The sequence below is a fragment of the Zootermopsis nevadensis genome, unplaced genomic scaffold (assembly GCF_977971745.1).
Source record: "Zootermopsis nevadensis isolate Lab colony 2312 unplaced genomic scaffold, Znev_1.0 Znev_ptg000025l, whole genome shotgun sequence".
NCBI lineage: Eukaryota > Metazoa > Arthropoda > Insecta > Blattodea > Termopsidae > Zootermopsis > Zootermopsis nevadensis.
In genome coordinates, this window is record NW_028259157.1 from 5,121,948 (window position 1) to 5,144,828 (window position 22,881).

The 22,881-nt window shown below is 39.5% G+C and overlaps 1 protein-coding gene across 6 annotated transcripts in view; it reads right to left on the reverse strand.

The window, feature by feature from the left end:
• Nucleotides 1-22,881, reverse strand: part of Ptp99A (Protein tyrosine phosphatase 99A) — a 726,502-nt gene that overhangs the window by 29,204 nt on the left and 674,417 nt on the right. For all 6 annotated transcript variants that reach the window (XM_022062028.2, XM_022062027.2, XM_022062032.2 and 3 more), the window contains one exon: nt 17,417-17,531. In XM_022062028.2, coding sequence (XP_021917720.1) covers nt 17,417-17,531 — 115 coding nt within the window. The remainder of the gene's footprint in view (nt 1-17,416; nt 17,532-22,881) is intronic.

Sequence of the window (22,881 nt, forward strand, 5' to 3'; positions counted from 1 at the left end):
TCAGATTGACAATGAAGTTATGTTAAGAACGATACAGAACACCGTGTTTGAGGCTTGTCTAATGCTGCAGATACCCGCACCAAATACCTTTATTCACCAGTGACGCTGCAGTACTTGGTTTCGAGTGTCGTAATGTTGATAGCTGTCGAGGTTGCGTTCTAAAGTCCTGTGCAGATACTTCACTTTTCTGTTCAGTAGTCTCGTAACAGAAGCGTAGACCACGGAGCTAAGAAAAAGCCACAGATCTATTCGGTGTCTGGGCTGCATCGTTCGTTCGTAGAAATAAATACCTTACCCCAAGTCCGAAAATAACTCCGGAAATATGTTCTGGGGGCGCATTCCGACTTGTCGGGACGGAATCTTAAAAAATTAACTTACCGCATATAGTGTCGCAGTAATTACATTACTGCCCAGACTATACAGGCTTACTTACCTACACACAGAAAGATACATACTTATCTTACATACATAATATACGCATACATGCATGCGTACATACATAATACTGTTATCGAACGTCTCGGCGGAGTAGTTAGTATTCTCAGCCAGAGACCGGCTGTCCTGCCGAGGTTTTTCGTGGTTTTCTTCAGTACCCCCCATGTAAATACCAGGGTTGCACCTTAAATTAAGTAATGACCGCTTCCTTCTGACGTATCTCCCAATAATCAATCAGCCACATTATCATTCGACGTTATGTGGTCTAAGCCAACAAAATTATATAGATCTATAACAGAAGGAAAATAAATTGCCTTCATCTCCCACACTGTTGCTTGTCAGCACTGGGAACTGAGGAAGCATGCGGTCTAAACTGTGTCACTTATCCTAAGATTTCTCTGAACTGTGTTACTTGTTTGTAACAGAATTTGCCACCTACTTGAAGGGTTTTTGTAACGTGGTCCCTTCCTATGGAAATAAGGTACCAAATAAAACCAAAAAAGCATTGGGGAGGGGGGGGAGGAGGAAACCGTGAAATACAATGTGTTTTAGGCGTAATCTTTCGAAATTTAGTACGAAGACCTTCTGGAGAGCGTCCTATTGAGATGTCATTGAAACGGTAGAACAAGTGTAAACTGAATGGGCTCACTCATCCTCAGTGAACAAAATCACAATTTTCAATACCACCAACTTTCGCATACACATGTTAACACGTGTTAAGTGTTTTAGGGTTATTTCAGGATAAAATATGCTTTTATAATTTTATACATTAACCATTTGATCAATGTAACGGTGAAGTGTGTGTTTTCTTTGCGGTATGGACTGAATTCTTAAATATAATTTGGTCGTCCTTCGGCTTCAAAGGGTTAATGGATTCTTGATTGCCCAGAGTAGAACTTTCTTCAGTTTTAGACCTGTTTTCAACCTCCGATGTTTACGTTATGGTTCATGAACCTTGCAAACACAACATTTTCAACAAGTAAATTGCATATTCTCGAGTGAATCATGGCCTTGTGTTGAAATATGGACTGGATCGAACTAAAATACGTCAGGTTCACGTACAGTTTCCGTAGTGAATTATGTGAAGCTTTCGTTCATAGCCGCGTTATTAATAGCAAGACAGGAACACGGAATCTTGTTGACCTGATCTGTTGGTGCACTGGTGAAGATTACTTCCTAGTTAGGGACATTTTGTGTCTAGACACCAATAGGCACACGTACTGCCAATTGGACAGCATATGGCATTTGCCTGTAAATACTAACGAAAACCACAAAATATTCAGTCAGGGAATCTGGTCTCCTGGCCAAGATTTGAATCCGAGACCTCCTAAATACGTAAGAATGCTAACCACTATGTCGCGACGTTGAGTAGTTACTGTTACTATAAATGCATTTATCCACAAATTGCTTCGAATCCATGTTCAGGTCTGAAAAATATTATTTTAAAATATGTTACAATCGAGTTTACAAATTTTAATTACAATGTAAGGACGCACATAAAGGCGTATCGTCAATTAATGCGACACTATTAAGGAAAATAACTTAAGAAATTAATCTTCCTTATTTGTCTTTAAATTTGATAAGATTTGATCTAAAGCCATAAGAAATGCGGCGTATCAGTGCTTAAATGTGTATCCCTGTTCTTTGTGCAATTACAAAAAGGAATTACGAAGACATCAAACAGTACAAAACTGTATACGCTGCGTGTCTTTTGTGTATTTGACTATGCTTTATCAGGTGGGGAAGTTACATATCGTCAAATTACATAACTGGGAGGGACGTGTATGTTGCGACTAAACTTTAACGAACAACAAAATTTACGAGACGAGAGTCTAGAAACCACATTTTGCAATCGAGAATGGAATCTGAAGTTTCCAGACTGCAAGTCTCGAGTGATTACCACTGCGACGCGTCAGTGATTGGGCCCAGGTCCATGGACTGTTTACATTCGTAAACGGATGTTGGTGGAAATGAAGAAGATTTTGATACTAAATGAATACAGATGCCAAGATAATGACAGTAGTCAAAGTGTTCTATCTCTGTAAATCTGCCTTTATTCTTACTTTAAATTAAATTTCTTTCCTTGCGGTGGATACAGGTATTCTTGCGTTCCTAAAACGTGTCGTGGGACACTGAATTTCCTACGGAGGTTCATGAGCGGTGGAATTTAGCCCATTGTCAAGCAATGAACAAACTCAGGCCAAAATGGCAAATTATATTTGTAAACGTGATGCCCCTGTATAAGATTTAAAGGGTTAATAAGGTACATTTATCATTACATGTGTGTTTTAACTACTTGTCTTTTCAATATGGATACTAAGCCGTATTTCACAGCTGCGCCTATACTTATATTACACTGTGCTCCTTGCAAAACTCTTATCAGATACATTTTAAATCAAATACAGTGAAATACGATTGAATCCATTAGCGTTAGCGTGATTCAGTCTAAGGGGATAAGCTAGACGAAACAGCTAGAACCAATGTGGGATGCAATAAATGAGCACGACATACCTGTTCGAAAACATACCTGGAAGATACACGATTGTTTTAAGGTAAAACATAAATATATTATATGAAAACATTATAGAGTAAGCTTTTGAGTATACTGAACGCAGAGTTCCGTAAAAGAACGAGATTTTTAACTAGTCAAGTGTAAACTACATGAAGATGACCCAATTATAGTATAAATTCAAAAAATAAACCTGCTCCGAATAAACAATTGTGGCGTGTCTGAAAGGAGGTGACTCCTAACTCCGGGCTGACATTCGAACCTGGACCCTCCAGAAACGGAAGAGATGACTATTCAACACAACGCGACTTCCGGTATGTTCAGTTCGGATGCATTTCTGCGTCTTTAACAATAGTTCATAAAGTGTGATAATACCCGTAAAATAGCCTATTGTTCAGCCCTGTTTTGTCTTCTCGCCGGAATGTGCTGCTAACTGTTTGGCCATGTTTTCACATTTATTTAGTATTTTCCTCACATCTTTTGTAATATTTCACGCGCGTCCGAAACCGCGTGGCGCGCCTATTAAAACAGCTCTGCCCCTTCAACTGTAAAGTAAAGTAAAGCTGTCCCGCTACACGTGATGTAGGTCGTTTAGGGCAGTGGTATTCAACCTTTTTTGTTCGCGTACCCCCAGATATAATTTCTCTTCCAACTTTGTACCCCCAAAATTGTTGGTGCATAATTCAAGTTATACATAGTATATAATCTACATCTAAAATGAATTAAATACATTACATTACTGATTATTCAGTGTTTATCATAAAATAATACATTTTGTTTTAAATTTCACGTACCCCAGGTTGAAAACCACTGGTTTAGGGGGAATGGAGGTTTAGCTCGTACTCATTTTTAACCTCGGCACTAGATGGGGGTGAGTGGTCAGCATCACGCTCCGGCCGGCTTTACCCCCGGGAAAGGACCTCGGTACCCATTGGGTAGGAGGCTGGGTGGGCCCCAGAGCCGGTCTGTGAGCAGAGGATACAGGAACAATCTTTGCCCCAGTCGGGGATCGAACCACAGTCGTCCAGACCGTAGCTAGTCACTATACTGACTCGTAATTAACGTATTTCCTTCAACCCTTTTGAGCAGAAGCTCGTCTAAATGATATCTAAGGATTCAGTCCGTAACGCAAAGAAAACACTTCACAATTAAAAACATCGTTAATGCTATTTAGGGAAATAGCTGTCTACAGTGAGAATCATACGAAACTCATGAATATAAAATTCACTTATTCTTGGAGTGTTTCGGTAAAATTGGTCGACGGGTTCCAATCCTAGATGGATCTGACAACAGTAACGCTCCGGGGAATTCCCCTATCATTTACACGCCCCCAAAGATCAAAACACTGGCGCATGCGCCATAAGTCTTTCGCTATGCGTACATTTCTTGTCGAGCCTACCTCAACATCTTACCATTTGTTACTTGTTTCTAAAATATGGATTTATATTAAATTTTCTTATTATATTGCATGAATAATAATAATAATAATAATAATGAAATGCCTCTACATGGAAAAGGGAGAAACATATCACTGAGTCGATATGGTGTTTCATTAGTCAGTCGCTCAATATAGAAACAGTTGTACACGTGTAAAATTATCTTGAAGAATATTTCAAAGGCTGCGAGGCCACGGATATTCTAAGCAGTGAAAGCCGAACTACAGACGGTGTAATTAAGCAGGAACACTGTCGCTGGTGTGTGCTGCCATTCGAAGAACAGTCTTTACTGCCCGGAAATATGACGCACTCCCTTCTCCGCCATTTGCTTTTACGCCGTCCGTCTTTTGTTCTGTCTCTGAAGGCCGCTAAGTATGCAGGTGGAGCTAAAACACACTTGCTACACTGAGGTATCCATCCAGGTGGAGGTTTCAGTAGCCAGCTGGAAACTTGAAGCAGTTTGTCGACGATGACCGACCGGAAACAACAATGAAATGTACTCTTTAAAGCCTCTTGTCCTCTCTTCCTTTCTCAGATCTTGTATTTGCGAATAGACTTGAAGCTAAGCTTTTATTCTGCTGTTGCGGTAAACAGAACTGTTTTGTCGCCTCAGATAAAAACGCAAGTTTCTGTCCGTCGCAAAGATTATGGAGAACTTTATGCGAGTTTTCTTAACGGGAATGCTGTCTCTTCATATGCACGTGACTGCGTGCCTGGTCCACATATGACGGCCAAGCTTCTCACTTCGCGATGTCTTGAGACGTCTGTCTTGGATAACTGGTGCTTAAGACAGCTGATTATTTATTTTTGTAATGAGTGAATACTGATGAGAAATTATTACGGTTCAGCTGTAGAAGCAGCGCGTGCTGGTAAAGGCGTGTTGCCTGCGCTGCTAAAGTTATATACTTCCTCTGTTTCACAAAACATGGCGTAAACGTGAATGTATGAAAATGACACCCATTGTTTTGTGTCCATTATATGCTGTGTACGTCTCTGTAATTCGACAGCTTCTCTCTAATGGATGCAATAAATAAATAAGATGATGAGATTTCTATCTTTTCTGCAACGATCCCTGAATACTGGCATTACCACTGACACTGACATTAGTCTTTTGGTTTATTTTACAATGTGAAACATGATTCCCTGGTCTTAAGTCCACTTCTAACCATATTTACTTTTGTTTAACATTTCTATATTCTCTTCTTTCCCTTAAAATTATACTACCATAGCTCATCTTTGCTATCCTCTAATTTACAATTTATATCACCTCATATTTCATCACTGACCTTTTCCATTTCTCTTTACATCTGCTTAAATATAAACCAACTTTCTACAGCCTGTCATTATCCTTAATTTTATCTATTCTTTTGATTCAAATGTCTGGTTCAATACTCGTGGAACTTTTGTCTGTAAGCTCTTCGCTCCAACTTCCGGTTTCCTCCCCTAACATCCTTTAACAGTCAAATGCCCTCTTTTCAACCTTCTTATATGTCCTCTAGCCTTCTGGGTGCCTGAGAGAACTGGGAAGAACAAATAGGAAAGAGGAAATGATAGGAAGGGTTTTCAAATATTGGCAAAGATTGTGGAAAACGGAGGAGATGAGCTTAATGGGGGATGCATCAAAAACTAAGCTAGTATGAAAGACAGAAGACCACTTATTTTGCAATGAACTGAAGAGTAGTTGGAAAACAATTATACACAGAAGCACGTGTAATCTGTTGCCGTGTCTGGCATCTTCTCATTCGTCGTTCACAAAAAAAAACTCATTTCTTTCCTACCATCTTCCAACCCTGTCATTCTGAACACAGGCGAGAGCAACCGCGAACAAAAGATTTCCATATCGATACATCGACCATTACGCAGTTATTACGAAAACGTCAGTCAGCCCAAATCCTGTGTTTGTATCTCCGAACAGACCTCTTCTTTTCATAAAGTTTCTAATTCAGTATTCACTCAAGCATCGACTGTTCAGCGCTGTTATGATGTAACCACCAAACTGAACAGACGGCTGGCTGAAGATACAGTCTTCTGAGTCTGAAAAGAGACAATCTCTGCTAAGTCCGTTCACCTGGGCTGTATACAGATTGTTCGTCTTTTACGACAGTGAAGGTAAGCACATGTTCAATCAAACATATTCATGCGCGATTGATAATGCCTGATGTGCTGCAGTATTTCAAGTCTTTCGTGATGAAATAGTATTTCGGAGGTCCCAGGATCAAATCTCCGCCCTGAGCTCCGACATCATGACTGAGGGATACCTTTAAATTTGGCCACGATCGCTTCTTTCCATGTTTTTTTTTTCAAATTCGTTATTCATTTATCATCCAATCATCCGATAATAATGATGATAGGAACTGTAAACAGTATGTCGGGGATACACTTTTTACGAAGAGCTGTTTCCTGTTCTGTATACCCAGCAGGTTTCCAAATTCACTTCTTGCAAGTACAAAGTAACTGCTGTTCCGCTATTCTTATTAAAGGAAACAATGCAAAGAATCATAATTTATTTTCTTTCGAACTTCGTAAAGTATTTATTATATTGAGAAATGTTCTACGTGAAGTTTTTAGATCTTAACGATATCAACACTGTACGTGAGGTATAAATTTTTAGTACGGTGATCCACTTCGCTGAAAGTTGAATTTAAATTTGCCCCCTCGTAAAGTAGTGAGGCATAGAAATTAAGTTCTGGGTAGATTCATAAAACCCACTTCGTAGAAATCCGTTTGGTAGTTTTGGAGATAACAAATGAGGCCTGACAGACAGATAGACACACAGGATCTCTCTATTATACGTTTGTTTCATGCACAGTGCATGTACAAAGAATATGGGGAACCATACGACACTGGTTGACTTACCAACAGTGTTCTCCGTTCTTACAGCCGGCATTATCTTTCTGCTAATAAAATTCGAAGGTAATAAAGTCCTTTTCAAATGCGAGTTCTTGTCCTGAACAAAAGATCTATTGTACGAGTAACATATAAATACTTGATCCTCAAGGACAGCGTAAATAACAATGAAACTACATAAAAAAAACAGAGATGTTCCTGGAAGTCTATCAGACCTGATCACAGCAAACGCAATCTTTGGTTTTATCTTTCTGCACTGTAAATTCTTCCACCACGAATTTAAAACAGTTACAGCCATTACTTCGTTCACGACGGACATTTCGGGCAGTTAGAAATAAAATTCTGGGCGAAACTTTACGTTCTCACAGCGACAAGATTAAAGACGTCTTCTGGCATGCTACGCCGTGTCGTCTGGTATAAGTTCACCGACGTTTCAGAGGCGCTTGCTGGAACCTCTGGAACGTCGGTGAAATATCGCAGAAGAGAGTCACCTTCAGCGATAAAATTCTCTCGTCAGAATTTTCCACGGTTCACGCTAAGTTATAACTGAACAGCAGGTGGCCAGGAAATGCATTGAGGTCATAGTTCCCTACGTTAGTGGAATTTTTTGTCGTAATTATGACTGGTGATAAGATTTGAAAAGTTGCCTTCAGAATTGCGAAATTCTTTATACTACCGTTGGGCTCACTGTCAATGGCAGCACTCGATATTTGTCTGCGTCTATATCGACTGTGTACATCGTGAAACAAGAATCGACCATACACTTACGTCTCTCCCTTATCTTATGCCTTGACTTTGGCACACGTGTAATGCATGTGATCTAAAGTAACAGGGTATTCCAGTTTACTTATCCTTGGTGATTTAAGGTTCTCGCGGCGAAGATGGCTGTCTTCTGGGATGCTACGCTGATAATGGAGGCAGCAAGGACCTTCGAAACGTCTGTAAACTTCTACCCGACTACAAGGCGTAGCATCCCAGAAGACAGCCATCTTTATCCTCGGTGTAGTTTTTCGTTTCTTTCCTTATCCCTAAGCCAATCTCTGGCCAAGGTTGCAGTTCTGTTTACAGACAATAAAAGCGTAGGTTGGGGGTTCTTGGCTACTACTGTGGCTAATGACACAACGAATTTCCATAATTATGAAGACAGGCCGTGTCTCCTGAGAACCTCTGAAAATACAACACAAGTCAAAGCAAGCCAAGGAAATGTTCACAGCGGGAGTCCGTCCTCTGACACCCCAGACTCATTTAATGAAGAAATCCTGTTTTCTCTTTCTCTCTCTGTCTCTCTCAATGATTTCATTTCTTCCGCGACTCATAAGAACATTACGCGCGTGTACACACAGTGTGATCCTCCTTTGCGGAACAATGCACTATAAAAGTGCAACAGTATTTAGCTTGTTTGTGCTAGCACCCGGCTGCTATATAACCCTTTCAATCCTGCAAACGAGATATCTCGTTACAAAACGTTGCCAATAATGAGTCAAGTGACTGGTTACGGGATGTGCATCGTCGGTTCAATTCCCGCCAAACCCCACCACAGAACCTTATATACTTCTTCCTACCAGAGTCGTCACCGTCAGAACCTACTTTCAATATTTTACGCATGTAACGAAGGGAGCGTTCGTCCAGTCACGTGTGAAGGCACTGGATGTCGTATTAGGAACAGATTATGGAGAAATGACATGCAACGCTGTACTGCAGATAGGAAAGTGTGCCCTCTGTGTTCGGCCTGTTAAATGAAGTAGCAGAAACTGGGCCCTTACTTTTACCTGAAGGAGGCGGTGACACTAGGACAGATTTATCTCCGAGTTCTTTGGTCTTCCACATTCACTCGTGTATCATCATCTGGGGGACGTACAAAGGACCCGTTAACAGGCGTAGTTCCACAGACAGTCTCATCCCATCGTAACAATTACATAAATAGGGTATGCCTGCACATTATTGAAATCTGTTAGCAGAAAGAAATATGTAATATGTACCGATATGTAAATTTGTCTTTGAAGCCTATAATCTAATAATTAGCTGGTCTGACACTCCCTATGAAAGGCGCAGAATCCGATTGTTTAAACTCGTTGTTTGCAGACTGGAGGCAACGAAGCGCTGCACGTCGTGACCCAACATACAACACTGTATACGGTGTTGGGTTCAAAATAATCCAACTGCACACATTAAATATTTCAACGAAACACGGTTAAATTGGGCCGAACCGTTAATGGTTGCGCAGCCGTTCGCTGCATCTATCGATTGTCCGATTTAAGTTATGCCTATCGATTGTCCGATTTAAGTTTTGCCTATCGATTGTCCGATTTAAGCAATGGCGCTGGGTTTAGTGACGTCACAGGCTGGATTAAATGGTACCACAGACTAGATTAACACATGTGCCCCATGCAAATTACATGAAGCTGATAGGACAGACAGAATATCAGACCCAAACTGGCTCAAGTCTTCACACGGTGTAATGGTTAGCATTCCAAGTTACAATCTCGGTTCGGACGAACCGTTATCCTACAGGCCGTTTGGTCAAGCTGTTGGAATTCCCATCTGGTATTAGGGAGGTCCAAGGTACGAATTTTAGCCTGGAAACGGACTATTCTGGTATAATGGCCAAGCTAACAATTTCATGGTTTGTTTAGAAGCTGCTGGCTTTGCTAATGTTTTCAGAACTGCTGTGTGTGTACACGTTTACTTAACCCACGTGGGTCCGGTCGCCAATTCACATTGACACTGACATTGACACTTACAGCAACTGGTAGGACAAATTTAATATCCGGTAGAAACAAAGAAAGCATCTGCTAGTAAGTTATATCAGCCTCAGTGAAGGACGGGTCAACGTCACATATTGAAGCGCTTGTGAAACCTGGTAAGTCACCACGGCAAATAGAAGCTGTTTAATTACATCAACTTTTCTACTGACTTCATCACGTTGCATCTGTTCCTTTCCAGTTCTTCGTAGACTTGCCATTGTCAAGCCCTTGATCAGAATGCCAATTATCAACTCGCGAGTCTAATCTGTGTGAGACAGAATGTCAAGTGTATTCTTGATGTCAAACATCCTCATTAGGACATCACTGTAAATATGTTTTTGTCACTGACCACGGCACCAGTCACAGATGCTTCAAACATTACAAAAAGAAAGAACCACATCCGAAAGAAGTAGGAAGATATGTCCAAACGCATACAAGAGAAAGTTTAATCTTGATTAATATTCAGGATAGGAAATCCGGTAAGTATGAGGAAAGATCTTCCTTCCCGGAACATGTTTCGAAAACAAAAGTTGCGCGGATGAGGCAACCCGGACCGGCTACAAATTCCTGCCCGGAGTCGCGACTCCGAGCTAAGCTGGGTCGGACAACGTATTGATCGATTCTCGGCGCGCCTTTAGGCATATCACAGTTCACAAACCACAAGATTCCAAATCCTAGGTCTAATCTTAGTCGCAAACAAGAGCTTACCAACAGCTTATCCAATTGTTGACATTAATAAGTATAGATATACGAAGAAAATAAAACCCATTTCATTCGAGCCCAGATCAAACAAACAAGCCCACAAACACGGGCAACAATAATACTTACTTTCGTCTGTCTCTTCTTCGGCATGAGCTGTAAGCAACAGGCAAGGAAACACCACGATCAAGAAATGAAACCTCATGGTTAATCCAAACACGACACCACAATTAAAATATACGCGACTAGAACGTGTCAGTAGTTAGCGACCCACGAAACTGCATTTGTCACACTTTCTTGCGCTCCATGTTCCTTCGTGCCCGTCCACCGCCTGCTGCAGTGTCTGGGGGAAGTGTTTATTCCTCGAATGAAGATGATGATAATGTTACTTTACATCACATGGGTCACCATTTTGCTTGCCCCGTGTTGAACCTGCGCACACATTACACTTGAACACGACTACTTCTACATCCCAACGTGTCCTTATGTCATATTATAATAACCACAAGCGGATGCTGTTACATTCATTCTTCCTTAACGTTCAATTCTGTTTTCCTTCCCACCCACAGACGGACGGACTCAACACACCAGACAGGGGCCACGGCTACTTGGCACTTAGGGCTTTACTCCCCTAAGTTAAAGAGCAATGGCATTGAACGAACGAACAGGGCTACACTGCCAGCTCCTGCCATCTGTCGGCAAATTGACGAACTCTTAGAAGGAAAGTGGTTTTCGCCTGAAGGAAAAGGGGAGAGACAGCTGGTACTCACACCTGTCTTACAAAACAACAGCACAATGATACCAGCACCCGAAAGCAAGTTCGATATATTTGTACCATATCTCGAACGCCAAAATTACGTCGGAGTTCTTACAGCGTCGTTAAATAATTTATTCGAGAGTTAATAGAATTTATGTATCAAAATAAAAACGTGTTAACGATACAATAGTCAGAGGACATTATAATTAGATTGGGCTTCTATCCGGCCACTGCGATGTCCACATCTGTATTCCGAAATACTCTTACCATTCAACACAAACTCGCGCAGCTGACAGAGCATCGTAAAACAGCCCAAGAATCAACGAACAGGCGACGCTACAAAGTTCATCAGGGAAGTGGTCATGAACAACTTCGTTACTACTCCGATGTTTTCGAGACGTAGAATGAAAGAAGACTCGAAATACATAATTTACCACGTTAAATGTGTTCTTTGTGATTACAGCACAGACCACCCTCAGGATGCGGGAAGGGGAAAACTGCCTCCGTACAAACACATGCTGAATAAGCAGTATAGGACAGCCGACACTGGGTGGTCCCACATTTTGTGGCTGTAAATGGGTCGAACGGTTTGTTCACCCAATTTCCCATAAAAAATCAAGCATGTTCAAAATGTTACAAAGCCTCCCGGACTTAGCAACAGGGCAGGGGTCAATACTGGTTTCCTGTGAACCTTTATGTTCATTAGAAGCAGATAATTTCTTGGCTGGGTCAGTGGAAACCCTTTACGATATCCGATTCCCTTCATTACGTTGCGTGTGGAGCGTTATGACTCGTTACTGTACATCTCAGATGTGCTAAACAAGTCCACCGTTCATTCTATCCTTGTTTTTAATCAGTCTTCAGTCTTTTGAGGGACTGAAGATGTTTATAATTCTTCTTTATTTTCTTTTCTTGCCTTTCGTCATTCTTAGCTATCTTTGCTTTGTCTGCGTGCTCACCGTGCATAAAGTATCACTGAATCCTTGCTAACATGTCTAAAGAAGCGCTTAATATCTGCTGAAGACCTTCCCCCCCCTGCTCTAAAACAATCCCTGATGAAGAACAAAGAGAAACACGCTGAGTTAATATTCTGCGCACTTCTAACAGCCAATGTTTTTCAGTTCCGAGTGTTAGCTCTTTTAGTAGGAAATACCCAGGCCTGCTAGTTCTTGCTGAACGCTGCAGAACATTCCTTGAATGATTTTCTTGGAGTAAATATGCTTTTATAAATATTATTCAGACGACCTTCGGTTTCAAAGGGTCAGCACACCAAGGATTAATATTTTATTTGTAGCTTCTGAATATACACCTTTCGCTACAGACGGGAATTGAACATTCTCTTCTCCTTTAGATACACAGTCTCATCTAGCACCAATGTAGGACTCATATGACACGTGCAGGTAAAGAGTGGAATAAATGCATAAACAATTTTACTGACTACAATTTCTAATGATATGACGTATAATGTGACCTCTGTAGGTGAGACAGACGGAAGAAAGCTGTTATTGAATGAAAATAAATGCAGAGAAAATTAGTTTATACGTTCAGGCATAACCACAAGAATGCAGATGAAATTATAACATAAAGACAACTCATAAATCATTTGGTAAGTTTGACTAATTTAAAGTATTCAGAAACAACAGTTACAAATCATCATTAAAATCAGGAGCTGAAAAAAGTATACCAGTAAGAAAACTCAGAGCAACTTTTCGACAGAAAAAAACAACAACAGAAGTTCGTCGTTGAATACGACTATAAACCACTCGCTGCTTCCCGGCTTCACAAGCTACTGTCTTAAGACATCGCATTTTCTTCCTTCCAATAGGCTGTCTCCCAAAATATTTCCTCACTAAAATTCGGTATGCATTTTCATTTGAACTACATGCCCAGCCCATGGTAGCATCTTGAACTGGACTACGTAATGTACTAGGTTGCAAGTACAAACCAATATATTCCTCGATATTAAATGGAAAATAACATTTAGAAGAAACATTTAAGCTAAATTCCCAACCTTCCCGATTTTCATCCGCCTACCTGCTCTGAAAATAATAAGAGCACATAAATATCCTCATTGGGTTTCGTCTGATAGATCACACGCCCATCTGATTAGCAAATTTCAAATACTGACGGTAGACTATGACTCTTTCTGAAAGTTTTGACTCCTGGTGTAGTTTAGGAACTCACAACAAATGCACTGTCCAGCTGTACAAAAATTGTTACTTCAATGAGCACTAGAAGTAACACGTAAATAAAAGTAACAAGGTTAGAACACGAAGAAAATCCGTATTAAGAGCTGTTTTCTTGCAGTAACTGAGTCATGGCTTCCAATTACTTCCGGTCTTCCTTATTCTCGAAGCTGTAACACGATTCTAGACTTCGCTTCTAATCACAAAGATACTGGCCCACTAATTCCTTCCTATATGGCCAACAGAAGGACTAGGACGTGTGCACACAGGGTGATTCAAAACTGTGGTACAATACCTAAGCAGGTTTTAAGGGGAGATTATTTATAGTAGAAAATGTTGTGACATTTTTCCAGATTCGAGACTGTTTCCGAGCGACGACGTCTCAACGCTGATGTCGCTTGTGTTTTTGTGATCGTAATAAGTCCGACAAGTACCCACTACACGAACAGGGAAGTACTGAAATACAAGTACGCTGAAGTGACAGTAGAAAAATGCTGCAAAGGACAAAATTAATTTTATTTTCCATTTAAAACAAAGAAATGTATTTACGTGTTATGTTAAAACTAGTCGTTTGCAGTTTGTAAAAAAACTTACGATTGCAATAATGAAAGCGGAGAGTTTTTTTCCCCGACTGTCCGCGATCCCGTTTAATAAAAAAATATGCGAACGTAGTCCCACCTGGGATGCCTTGAGCTGGCATAGCCAGCGGAATTATTTTAATTTACGAAAAACGCCCTACGACATAACAAATCTGAAGATCGTGATCCACAGGTTATAAACCTCGGCTTTAAACTGTAAGTATGTCGAATTATAACGTTAAACTCGGTAGTCACATGACACAAGTTCATTCCCTTCGGGACAGACCACACTGACGTAGTATTATTCCGTTAGACTTTTTCCCCCAGTCGTTGCCAGTCCATTGTTCACTTCAATACTACGAATTGCGACGCGAAGCAGAACGTAACTGCACGTCGCTATCTTCGCCGAGGGTCTTCTTCGAAATGCACGTGTCCCGATTAATTTCCTGGTATTAGAATACGATGCTCGCCAATGGACATCGTCCTATGCTCGTCACATCCATTTCCAGACTCACAATTCTGACCTATTTCCCGTAGAATTGATACTGATCGCATCATTCCATCTCCGTCTTGGTCTTTCAACTAGACACTTTTCAAAGCGGTTTCTCCACCAATATTTTGAACGCGTACATTACGGTGCCACGTGATTTTAATAAAACCGGCAAAAAACTTCTTGATTTCACTAACCCAACAATATCAGATGAGCTGCTTAAAAAACAAAAGTTCTCGTATGTAACATCCTGAACACCTCTTAGTTTACCGTGTTCAAATAATTTCCTCGACAATTCGTGTTCAGATACTTGTAATTCATGTTTTTTTTTTTTTTTGGGGGGGGGGGGGGCACGTAAGCAAGATATTACGTTCCAGAACATATACAACAATTTTAAAAATTGATAATGCTTTTAAACAGTGTGTCGAAAAAGCCACATAACAGTGACTACAAAACAAACTGAATTCTAATGACTAACATAAAATTGCTGAATCATTTAGTTCAGTGGGCAGACTCGCCCATTAGTGTTGTTGGTAGTTGCTGCATATCAAATCACTCAGCGTACTGTAACACGCAGTTCTGTAACTGGTGTGCCCCCCACATGGTTTCGGGTGTGTCGCGAATTATTATAAGAAATTATTTTTTCGCACGTAATAGTTCTAAAAAAAGGGCAATATATTATCTTTCGTAATTGGAATTTGCTAAACACACACACACAGGTTCATACCAATAGTTTTATTCAACATGATTTATGTTCTGTTTTCATATGTCTGCATTTTTATAGGTCAGGTGTCCCAAGAAAATGAATTGAATTGAATAATAGGAATATTAACCTTGTGCGTATACAACTTTTTGGGACACTCTGTAGATACATATTTATGGTATTCGTGTATAGTTTCGTATCACCATTTTTGTAAGGAGACATTTTGTCGCGTGCTGTCATGTGTCTGAAAAATTAGGGTGTGCTGGAGTCGAAGAAAGGTTAACGGGACACTACTTGCGAAGTACAGTCCACGACTTTAATCTTGAGACTTGCGGGGTGAAGGAGGAACGCTACGGACTTCCTGCATTCCTTGCAAGTCTCAAGATTACAGTCGTGGACTATAGAAGAATTCAGTAGAAGACTCGACGAAGAACCATGAATAATTTCAAACATTCGAAGCAAGTAATTTTGTAAGCAAAAAATCTCTCTCTGAGAACAGAGATTGCTAAATAAATGCTGAATACCACATGTCAGTATGTCGACAATGAAATTAATAAACGAGTATGTCTACAGTTCATAACTGATTCTATTCAATCTACGAGAGGGCCTTGTGTTCCATTCCGTATGTTTACAGTATGGAACATTCTTCAGCAAGGGACGGGAACAAAGTGAGTACCTGAATATTCATTTCTGCGCCACAAATATCTCAAATGCAAATTCTGCGTTAAGAATAAACAAACATAATCTTAAATGCTGAATTAGTAGAATGTTCTGATGTGTACGTAGCAACGTTAACTTACCCACGATAGAAGTCCGATTATTTATTCGAACACTGATTCTAAAAAGCAGACAATCTTAACAGTTCAATTCGTCAGAGTGTTTTCCAACAGTAAATTGCCTATGACAGGCAAACAGTATTCAATATATAAAGTCAACATAACATAGACAATCTAAAACCTCGTATCGAGAATGTATCTTCAAAGGAGACACTAGTTTTCGTAAAAAATGTTAAACAATCTGCATATTTGCAGCAATAACGCACCTAGCTGGAGGACTACGTACTATTGCTCTGCCCAGTAGTGTCCAAAATGGATCAACAATTTACTTTGCCTTTTGAGTAGATTAATAAAGAATAGAGCATTAATATGTCGTCGTCTGGAATAAAACGTTCTAAAATGTAAACAACTAAATATTAAATCATAATGACGTAAATCATAATAAACTTCTCGGAATCATCCGCCAATAGCTACCAAGCCACACGCAGCAACGTTCCAACATCCATATTGAAATCAAACTGAAGACTTCGAGGTATTTACCAACGCTCACGTACCACATTGCAAAATAGTGCTGCAGTCGACTGATAACTACCGGAAGCTAAGTCAGGTGCTCACACGACGTCTATCGTGCGCGATATCAGTCGGATTTCCGTTCTACATTCTCTTAGGACACTATCGACTCGCAAATAATGTGACTGTAAATTTCGAAGTGTTTTTAGAAAAGTACAAGAAATAAATTTCACAGAGCAATGTGTGTTGGGTAATAATGACAATATGTCGAATCGTGGAATGTTCCTGTGCAGCAATCAATACGTACGAAAGAAAGAAATGTTTCCGGGGTATTTTTACACTGTTAACGCGGTTCGATGATCGTATTTGGATTCGTTTTAAGTGAAATGTCCTCTCTCTGTCTCTACGTACGTATTTGTACCACGTTCGTTAATATATGTTACATGTACTTTACGATTGTGATCCAATGACAACCTAAAGTTTCAGCGCGTATTCAACCTTAAATCTCAGATGTTTAGGTGGTTCTAACAGAAAATTGATTCCTTATCTCTGACGGATATGATTTCCCACACTTATTCAAAAATCCCTCGCTTTTGGATCGACTAACACCACCCCTTTCGGCGTGGGAAAAAGAAACAAAAATAACGAGTTTAAACACATATTTCTAGAGCGTGCCGCATGACAGCGCGACATGCCTACTGTAACACTCTGCCATCTCTGAGGAGGATGTTAAACTATTTACTCACCGCCTTCATCTGTCATCACTAGCACCGTTGTACTCGGTCCAGGTCCTTCTGGGTTGAACACTTGGAGAGAGACACGGTACTGTGTGTAAGTTTCCAAATTCTGGATAGTGTGGCTCTGCAACGGAAAAGAAAGTTCCACTTATTAAAAGTTATCTAAATTTTTATGCAGACTGATAAAAAAATTTCGAAAAAGAAAACTCGTGTGACTGAGGTCTGTCTCACCAAAACACCATACGTACGTGAAATGCGTTTCTTAGACTTCGTAAATCGTGAGATTATCATCTTGAAGCCCTGGTTTGAAACGATTAATGCCTTAAAAGCTAATTTTGTGGGTGGGGATGGTAATGGTAATGTTAATAATAGTAATGGTAGTCTGTCTGCAACAATGATAAATACATGAACATGTAAATACGTAAATAAATAAATAGATAACTGAATGAATTAATAAGTAAATAAAAATTGGATGAATAAATAAACAAATATGTAGATCAGATCAGATCAAATAAATAAGTAAATAAATAAAATTAGCAAATAAAGAAACATAAATAAATAAACTGTTTCCTGACTGCGATTGCTTGATATTTTCACCTGACGATGTCTTTATGTACAAAAGAGTTTTCAATTTCATTGACAATTCAAAAGTTTACTTCCCTTGGCAGGGAATTTTAACCCCAAATAACCGAATAAACAGTTGGCAGTTGTGCTTCTGGAAAACAAAACGCATGTTAAAAAAAACAGTAATCAATTTGCGAGAGTTCATGGGAGGTAAAAATAAACTACACAATTAAATCTGATATTAGGAGTTGTGAATTTCTAAACTCGCTAGCATTTCGTGTTGCTAATTAATTAACACTGTATTTCCGTCGTTTTACACATGCTAAAATGTTTGTATTACCGTATTCCCAGAGTTCGTACAATTTGAACATTGCCGGTTGGAACACGTCTCTATTAACTACAGGACAGCCTTGTGGGTAATTTCGACTGACTGGAAATAAAGGGGAGGGAGACGAGATGAAAATCAGCACAGAGGTAAAAGGCCTAGAGCGGTCAACACTCGGATTTCAACCCTCGCCCCCACCTGAATTATGCTTCCCCCTACATCACCCATCTTCCGCAATCTGATATGTATTTAACATTTCACAATTCACAAAGGAAAGAAAGAGGGTACTGATTTTTTGTCTGATATTATGTGTGAATTTGATTTTGCCATTGTCAGACTTGACCACTGGAAAATTTGTTGTTACAGTTCATTTATCTGTGTTGAAAAAGACAAGCTCGGATACAAAGCAAGAATTTCATTTCTCAAAGGGAATTACAGGTCTAAAATTTATCTTACAAAACTCTAAATATCAAAACTCTTAAAAGTGTCCATTATTAATCAGATATTTTCTTAAAATAAAATTCATTAATATATTAACAATAATTGCATTTATATTAATGTTGACGAAATGAGATCTAATTGAAATGTCAGGTTCTCACAGCGGCTAATATAAAGATGACATCCTTCTGAGTAAGCAATACTGAAACGTCTGTCAATTTCTACGACACTACAGGGCTCAATATCCCAGAAGGCTGTCATAATAATAATAAAAAAAAGGTTATCAAAAGTGACGGTTCTTTGCCAGTCTTTCAATAAAGTACACAGAAATAATAAAATATATTGTCACACTCTTACACATATACTTCTGAAGATCAATGTTATTTTATTTACCAAAATGATTCCGACGTTTCGGAGAAAGACAAAACCTCCGCTTTTGGTGACACACATACACAGAACGTGTACTGTTTTGGAAAAAAGCCTCAGAAAACCACGGATTGACTGTCTTAATGGGTAGGAATGGTCTGACAGATCAGTAAGTGACAGTTTCAAAAGATAAAAGTTAATATACCGAGTTCCAGAACGCATAATTGGGCGGGTCGTACACTAAGGGAAGTGGGAGAAGATAAAGAGAAGTGGGCAAAGAGGTAGACGATAACGACCGGAGAAGACAAAAATGAAAGGAGAAATTAATGAATTCAGGGAGGGGGGAAGTAGGTAGGTAGGAGATGAGAGGGAGAGGCAGATGATGATCAAGGAAAAGAAGAAAAGGAGAGAAGGACAAGATTTATTGCCCTTTTATATTCTCCCCATTCATGTTATATTCGGAAAACCACACCATAAAAGCGGACTTATCTACGATTGAAACTGAAATGACCATTCTTTTGCTGAATATATAGAAATTCTCTTAATAAATTACAGGCTAATTACTGTACCTTCAATAAAAATGTATGCAGCGACTATTAGCTGAATTTGTGTAGTTCGCTGAATCAACAAAACGAGCACCCCAACAGTTAATTAGCAAAACTTGAGCTTACACAAACTGTTAAGCACACGCAGTACGCAACGGTTAAATATCTTTTCGAGAAAATACCAACAGTACAACCAGAGGGCAAAGGCAGTTCGTGCTAAAAACTGCTGTTTACTCAGTACTTACCCATAATTGGACGTTATTTATATTAAGAAATGTAAACGTTAAAATGAGAAACGCACATGAGAAGTATTTCATGGGTACAATGTTAACATTTAAATGACACTGCTCTCCGCTTCTCGTCTTATTCTGGACACCAGGAAAGAATGCAAGTTAAAATTGAAGTAATCAAGCAACAAATATGAATATATATCTTACAGATGTGAATGTTTTCGAATAAATAACACTTATAAAACCAACATCTTTTCAGCGCTACACTACGATGAAAAATGTAGGTCAGGAGTATGGGTACAGAACGAACTGATTTTTCATATGCAAATTCAGACGATTAATCCTGCAGTAATAACAGTAAAAACGGCTTATATCCATTCAGGAATCTCCCTTTCTTATGAAGGTTGTGATTACAGGTAGGAGGTTCCGCAAGGCTTGGCAAACTAGGTCAGTGATCGGAGAACTCCTAGCCCCACGAGTCGTCCTCTTGGCGGGACGGTGAGTTAGTTGCTTTCAGAAAGTTGTGGTAGTAAGAGTTGAAAGACTGCATAAAAGAAGCATATAAATATTACGAAAAGATTAATCTGGCAGTTATTTAAGTGTGATTCAACCTGCGCCCTTACGCTTAGAAACACAATTCCATGTTTCAGTGTGTCATGCGTTTACTAAGCCCTTATGCTCACGGTGTGGACGAAAGCAGAGCATGTAAGGCTGGGCGGATTTGAATGAAATTTCGCACACATGTTAGAAGCTACACTGAACTCCTGATTTTTAATTTCCTGGAATCGGTAATACCAACATGGATGACCAACTAACTTATGAGGTGACATCGACACTACAGCCATTTATTATTTGGTAGTACAATGATGTATGATGATATATATTTGGAAAATACTCAAACTTTAGTACACCAATTCTTTGCATGACGTACGACAACAACATGGTGGCTGAATGAAACAATAAAAATGATCAGACCCGATCATGTGACGACTTACGTAAGAGTTCAGTACACTACCACAGACCAAACTGGAGTTATGTTACGTGATTTTCATTACATAAATAAGATATCGAAAACATGATAAATGAAACCCTTAAAAATTGTTTTAAATTATCAGGTCAGGTGACATTTCAACATGTATCGCAGGATATACATTGCATTTATTAATCAAAACAGAGCCATCCGTATCTATGCTGTTCTCTCAATAATCGCCTTCCGACAAACAAATCAGTAGAGAAGAAATAAAACAACGTCAAAACGCATTTAAGCGATAATACTGGAAACTATGCACATTAGATACCTCTTCGCCCATTTCCTTTCTGAATAAGAAGGAGAGTGGGTAGGAGTGAATAATCTTATGTTGAACATACACACTTTTGTTTTTATTCAACGAGGCATTCAGTATCTGAGACTATAAGCGTCGAATGCAGGAATGACAGTGAATAATAAATTAGAAGGGGTCTGAAAGGAAGCGGCCGTGGCCTAATTAAAGGCGTTGTCCCGACATTTTTCTGGAGAGACTGAGGAGAACCACAAAACATCAGTCACGATAGCCGATCTTTGGGGCTGAAATTTGTGCCCGTCACGTCCCGTATACGAATCCGGAGCGCTGACCTGTCGACCACGACGTTCGGTCTTGTGGCCTCTGTTCGATTCTGCGGCGGATACTGACGGGAACGCTTCCATAGTATACATATTTTTATACCAGCCTGGAGCATTCAGAATTCAAAATATGCAAAGAACGCATGTGGAAACTGTATTCTCGTACGGATAACACCTTTCCAGCCTTGTTTTAGTAACGGCACACTGAAATGTTCAGTGAAGGACGAGGAAAGGAAGGAAGTCGGGCGAAGTCCACAGGTTTCGATCTTCATGCCCAATTGAAGTCCATCTTTTATTCATATCTGGGCAAAGATATTGAGATGGGGGAGCATATTTTATTCAGACGCCATATTCATGCGTACATTGTCCGGTCCACCCTGAAAGATGCTTCCTCTTATGATTAGATTCAAAACTATGAGGTGAAAAATTTTCACTTACATATTTTAAAAATTTTATTTTGATTCTGAATAATCAGACTTACGGATAGCTTCGCTGGTTAAGACTGTCCGCATGTCCCACAAAATAAAGAATACGCCGCGTCACAAGCCAGGCGACCATAAACCACATTTACCCCCCCCCCCCCCCCCACCAACTCATCTCACAACCACATCATTCTGTTTAGGTACGTTCATTTCAGAGTAATGCAAATAAAATTTCTTAATTAATAAGATTAAAACAACCGTAAATTTATGTACATCTACATCGTAGACCTAAATCTTGATTGTGACGTGTATACACGATGTACTGTAAAATGTGTGCCACACTGTTCAGAGTCCTCAAAATGACATTCACTGCTTCATCGGCGCAGCAGATAATCTGACAAATTGCTTTCTAAACAGTCTGATGTAAGCGAAGTAAAATAATGCAACTTCTCCGACATAAGTGTCACGCGTATAGCCGAATCATTACTCTGCAGGCGGACCCGTGTGTGGAGCGATATAATCTATAAAAGCGAAAGATTTTCAACTGGTACTTAAAAAACGATATACAAAAGCAGCCAAACACAAAATAAAAATTCTTTTAACGACAGAAATCAGGTTATTACAGAATTACAACCATTTAACGACGGATATGGCTCAGACTTGTTAGTGAACTTCAATAACAGAACACAAGGAACGTACTAATAAACAATGACCGATTTATAGCGGGATTCAGCGATTAACATTAATTTTTCAGTTCTTCATCTTTTAATATACTTTCAGTAGTATCGTCAACAATATTAAGACAGATATTCTAGAAACTATTCCAACTGAAGCTGAGGTTGTTTCCACCTAAGAAATTAGTAAGAGTGTTTTCATTATTTTAAAAAAGCCACGTCTGTATAGTTAATAATAAAGCCAAGAAAGCCCAGATAGTCTTTCCTCCAGTTCGATGCTCTTCACACTGACTTTCAGGAAAATCAAACA